Below are 6,000 nucleotides of genomic sequence, written 5' to 3'. Positions count from 1 at the left end.
TTCACATGGTACTTCATCTTGCTCAGATAAGCATATCCAATTGTAATGCAACGAAAAACACTTCAACAAATGCAACCAACACATTGACATATTTCTCTGGCATTATGTTACGTTGTCATGACAGTACATAATGCAGTACGCTTACTTGACTGTTAGGTTGTCTTGGTAATTCAAGATGGCTGTTGTAATTATTGAGAGAATGAATGAAAATAAAGTTGAAGATATACATTAACAGTCTGAATAGAAAACGACAGACAGTATGTGGGGGAGTTGTGTACTCGATAACATGTTACAATGACTCATCGACTGAAGACAGAAATAAAGTAAAGAACACACAGACTGTTTTTGATCAACACCCAGGGCACTACGTAGTTGATCAACACCCAGGGCACTATGTAGTTGATCAACACCCAGGGCACTAAGTAGTTGATCAACACCCAGGGCACTACGTAGTTGATCAACACCCAGGGCACTATGTAGTTGATCAACACCCAGGGCACTACGTAGTTGATCAACACCCAGGGCACTATGTAGTTGATCAACACCCAGGGCACTAAGTAGTTGATCAACACCCAGGGCACTACGTAGTTGATCAACACCCAGGGCACTATGTAGTTGATCAACACCCAGGGCACTACGTAGTTGATCAACACCCAGGGCACTACGTAGTTGATCAACACCCAGGGCACTACGTAGTTGATCAACACCCAGGGCACTGCGTAGTTGATCAACACCCAGGGCACTATGTAGTTGATCAACACCCAGGGCACTATGTAGTTGATCAACACCCAGGGCACTATGTAGTTGGGCACTACGTAGTTGATCAACACCCAGGGCACTACGTAGTTGATCAACACCCAGGGCACTACGTAGTTGATCAACACCCAGGTTGATCAACACCCACTATGTAGTTGATCAACACCCAGGGCACTATGTAGTTGATCAACACCCAGGGCACTATGTAGTTGATCAACACCCAGGGCACTATGTAGTTGATCAACACCCAGGGCACTATGTAGTTGATTAACACCCAGGGCACTATGTAGTTGATTAACACCCAGGGCACTACGTAGTTGATTAACACCCAGGGCACTACGTAGTTGATCAACAGCATGTTACATACTACTTAAACCTGCATTTTACTATGTAAGTCATATAGTGGAATGAATAATTCATTTTTATTTATTACCTGAAAGTGTTGATAGGTCTTTATTGTGCTGTGTCCATTTTATGTATGACAGTGTCAGTATTGACATTTGTCTCTGCAATGGCGTTTAACAGCCTTTGTTTGACAACGTGATGGTATATGTGCATGTCTGAGAGGTGTAAAACTTATCTCTCCACATTCCCCTGGGGACCCATAGGAGGAGCTTTGTGACTGGTTGTTATCGTTGCCCTGTGAAAGAGGAGGCATGATGGGGATAGCAGGACAGACATCGTAACAACATCTAACTGGAAATAGTTTAACTGGAAATATAGGCTTCTGGTCTATCCCCAAAACCACCACCTCCTGATCAATGTTATGATGCTTTTTCATTCATGTCACAAACCTTTCTTCTTCAATGCTTTTCTATTGAGCTATATCTCCCCCCCACTCTTACCCTCTCAGCCTCATCCTTCCTTCCTCCTCTCTTTAATTTCAATTCCCTCTTTGTTTCAGAGATATAACTGGGAGGCGCTATGTGAGTGAGTGACAGCTCCTGCATTGTGACTCTGCTCTGCCGGTGTTGCTGATACTAAGATGCAGCCTGTTCTGTTCTGGTAACATGCGTCAGTCTGCTAATACTGCAGAGCTTTGCCCAGGATTTGTGCATGCATTCTTCATCTCTCTCTGTCTCTCTCGCTCTCTCTCTCTCTCTCTGTCTCTCTCTCCTTCTCTCTCTTCCTCTCTCTCTTCCTCTCTCCCTCTGCCCCTCCCTCTTTCTCTCTCAGAGGCGGGCAATCTTCCAAGTGCTGGTGGAGATAGCAGGTGCAGCCTCGTTTCTCTCTCTCACCTCCCTCCCTCTCTGTCTCTCTCTCCCTCTCGCTCTACCAGTGTGCACATTCTGCTCAGTCCCTGCTTTTTTCTCTCTCTCTCATTTGCTCTCCCTCTCTCTCTCTCAGCATCGGCAGCAGCAGGGCAGGGAAGCAGCTGTCTCCCTGATTCGAATACCAGAGCCACCGGTCTGCTGGATCAGCATCCTTGGCTAAAACCACAGGAGGGTCAGGCTGTAAAGCCAAAGAGTCTGTTGTGGAGATCTCTAATCATCCTGAAGCAATCCCTGGAGAGACAAAAACAGCAAAAACTGCAACAAATCCCAACATTGACTGGAAGGCTGCCATTCCTCATACAGGGACCTGAAGTAGAGGAACAGGGAGAGGAGTGGTACAGCGTGGTTTCCAACGGCTCCCTCTCTCTTTCTACATCTCCTTTACGGTCTTTTTCTGAGAGGATCCTTATCTTCTCTCTCTCTTCTCTTTTTCTCAGTACACAAATGTAGTTGGCGGATAAGGGACAGATTTCTAGCACTCTGCTGCATTAACAGGCAGTGCACAGACACGGTGGGGCAGAGAGTGGATAGCTTGGGGAACCTGAGCTACGGTAGGAGAGGAAGGGGACAACGCATCGCAAACGACAGAAACACCCTTATTCTGCCACCATTCACCCATCCTTTTCTCTCTCTATCTCTAAGCTCCAAGGTTGTTTTTTCTCCTCGTTGTCATCAATGGATTCTGTCTTTTTTCCCACTGGAGAATAGCAAACAACTCAGTGCTGGGAGTTGGATTGGTTTTGCCCCAAAACTGAAGAAAAAAAGCATAAAAAGAGAGTACCTTTGTGGATGTTGTAGAGGTCGGTGGTCTGAAGAGGGAGCAACAGCGCACCCAGGGCAAATCTCTTTTCTCTCTGACGGGAGGGACAGCTTTCTGTATCTGGGGGTGAGAAGCTGACTCAGCTACGGTGAGATAGCTGCAGGAACTCAAGGATCCTGTCTGCCTTGCCTACTTACTGTAGGTGAGGGATTCAGAACAGCCCCTGTAAGTTTTTCTCATCAGCATCAATAACTCAAACGCCCCATCTTGGAATATTGACCGAGGGAATGAGAAAGGGTGTGAAATAAAGAGGGCTATTCTATTCTCCTCTTCATCTATTTTGTCTGGATCGTCCTCGGAGTTGGAAATCTTGGTCGCTTTTGGATAGGATTTCAGTTGGACTAAAGATCATTCCAAGTTCCAACGCATCTACATCGGCTTTTTCCACCTCTGTTGGGCATCTCTGAGTGTGTCTGAGTGTGTTTGTTTGTACGTATCTGTATGTGTGTGTTACTGTGTGTGTGTGTGTATGCGTTTGTGAGCATCTTGTTGCGTGTGTTTCCTTCTTGATGTCCAGCATTGTCGGTTGCCATTCTGCCTCGTGCTGCCCATGCCCGTCACGCGCCTGGCCCCAAGGTTAACCCTTGCTAAGCCGCGTGCAGGATGAGCGAGAGCTCCGGTGCAGTCACATCCGGGGCGGTGATCCTGGAGGAGTGTCCAGAGGGGAGTGGGGAGCGAGAGCAGGTCCAAGCCCAAGAACCAGGGCGCCTGCGCTGTGGAGGCTGCACCGTGTGGCCCCGCCAGCAGACATGGCTATGTGTTGTCCCTCTACTCATAGGCTTCATTGGCTTGGGACTAAGCCTGATGCTGCTCAAATGGATTGTGGTGGGCTCTGTTAGGGACTACGTGCCCACAGACCTGGTGGACGCCAAGGGTATAGGACAGGACCCCATGTTTCCCCCCCATCTCTCCAAGCCCAGCGCCTTGCCTAAGAACTCAGACACCACTAGTACTACCACCACGGCAACCATTACTACTGTGGCCAACCCCACCACAACCACCATCACGGCAGTAAGGGACAGAACTCGAACTGTCGTCGCCAACCACCCTGGTGGCACCACTACTACAGCCAGGGTGGGTAGTGCATCAGGCAGCCAGGTTACACCTCGCAGCACCACACAGCGCCAAGGCAACTCTGGGGGCGGAGGACCACAAGGCCCCCTTATTACTACAACCACTGCCGCACCAGTCGCCGCCTCCACTTATACCACCTCCAGTCCTAAACCTTCTAACCCCACTGTGCTGCACGACTCCACACAAATGTGGACCCATGAACACACGACGGAGAGGCCTGCCTCCACTCCCACATGGACCCATGTGAACCGAAAAACACGTGAGTCACCACTATCTGTAATTACTGCTTGGTTTGAGAAGAAGCTAAGATACTGACTAATTTGCGATTAACTATTTTTTTAATCAAGACATTTAAATGCTTCCAGACATTGGCTGGTTTTGTGTTGCAAATCTAGAAAAAAATTTAAAATGTGCCTTGGTTGGGTGATTTACCATTAATTATATATATATATATATATATATATATATATATATATATATATATATATGGAATGAGATGTTCAATGTATGTGGACACCAGCCCGTCGCACACCTCATTCCAAAATCATGGGCATTAATATGGAGTTGGTCCCACTCTTCTGGGAAGGCCTTCCATTAGATGTTGGAACATTGCTGCGGGGACTTGCTTCCATTCAACCACAAGAGAATTAGTGAGGTCGGGCTCAGTTTGTGCACAGGGGCATTGTTATGCTGAAAAAGGAAAGGGCCTTCCCCAAACTGTTGCCACTAAGTTGGAATCACAAAATCATCTATAATGTTATTTTATGCTGTAGTGTTAAGATTTCCCTTCACTGGAACTAAGTGCCTGAAATGAAAATCAGCCCCAGATCATTATTCCTTTTCCACCAAACTTTACAGTTGGTACTATGCATTGGAGCAGGTAGCGTTCTCCTGGCGTTCTCCCAGATTCGTCAATCGGACTGCCAGATGGTGAAGTGTGATTCACTGCTCCAGAGTCCAATGGTGGCGAGCTTTGCACCACTCCAGCTGACCCTTGGCATTGCACTTGTGTGCGGCTGCTCGGCCATGGAAACCCATTTCATGAAGCTCCCGACAAACAGTTATTGTGCTGACATTGCATCCAGATGCAGTTTGGAACTTGGTAGTAAGTGTTGCAACCGAGGACAGAAGATTTATACGCGCTACGCGTTTCAGCACTCGATGGTCCTGTTCTGTGATCTTGTGTGGCCTACCACATTGCGGCTGGCCGTTGTTGCTCCTAGACGTTTCCAGTTCACAATTACAGCACTTACCGGGGAAGCTCAAGCATGGCAGAAATTTGATGAACTGACTTGTTGGAACTTGGAATCCTGTGACAGGGGCCATGTTGAAAGTCACTGAGCTCTTCAGTAAATCCCATTCTACTGTAAATGTTTGTCTATGGAGATTACGTGGCTGGGTGCTCATTGTTATACACCTGCTAGCAACAGTTGTGGATGAAATAACCAAATCCACTAATTTGAAGGGGTATGTGAACACCCCTTCCAATTAGTGAATTTGGTTATTTCATCTACACCCTTTGCTGACAGGTGCATAACAATGAGCACACAGCCATTCAGCCTCTTTTTGAATTAAGACAATAAAAACCTGTGTGATAGAATCCTGAGTTGTTGTATAATGTGCAATTTCCAATGTGAAATTCACAAAGACTAAAGTTCTTTATGGAAGAAAGGCAGGGATAGTGATTGTGGTTGTGGCTGGTAACTCCCCTTATGGAAGAGTAAAAGCTGCAGAAATAAATTATCCAAAGTGATGGATTGATCTAATGAGAGGTTCTTGCATCATTTTGCTTCCCTGGAAGATTACTGTCAGCACCCTCACTGGATTCCATATTCTCTTTTAAGAAATGTATTTTCAATGAATTTCCACGTGGAGTTGATGGACACCTGTCAGTGTAGCTAGCTACAGTAGCATGCTAACCTTATCTAGCTAGCTAGCTAGCTAGCTAGCTGTCTTGCCAACATTATCTTGCTCGCTAATATGATCTATTATTGCTGGGGGTTTTTTTTTTACTTACATCATATTCAAATGATTAGCTAGCTGGCTCTGTGGCTGGTTCTGGAGTTAATGTTCCTG

At 46.5% G+C, this 6,000-nt stretch overlaps 1 protein-coding gene across 2 annotated transcripts in view; it reads left to right on the top strand.

Annotated features, from left to right (window-relative positions):
* Positions 1-3,199: 3,199 nt before the first annotated feature.
* Positions 3,200-6,000, top strand: part of LOC135511106 (pro-neuregulin-3, membrane-bound isoform-like) — a 430,704-nt gene continuing 427,903 nt past the window's right edge. For both annotated transcript variants that reach the window (XM_064932644.1, XM_064932643.1), the window contains exon 1: positions 3,200-4,183. In XM_064932644.1, the coding sequence (XP_064788716.1) occupies positions 3,454-4,183 (730 nt within the window). In that variant the 5' untranslated portion in view covers positions 3,200-3,453. The remainder of the gene's footprint in view (positions 4,184-6,000) is intronic.

Source organism: Oncorhynchus masou, chromosome 23 (assembly GCF_036934945.1).
Source record: "Oncorhynchus masou masou isolate Uvic2021 chromosome 23, UVic_Omas_1.1, whole genome shotgun sequence".
NCBI lineage: Eukaryota > Metazoa > Chordata > Actinopteri > Salmoniformes > Salmonidae > Oncorhynchus > Oncorhynchus masou.
The sequence above is the reverse complement of the archived record's forward strand: the minus strand, read 5'-3'. Positions and strand labels throughout refer to the sequence as shown.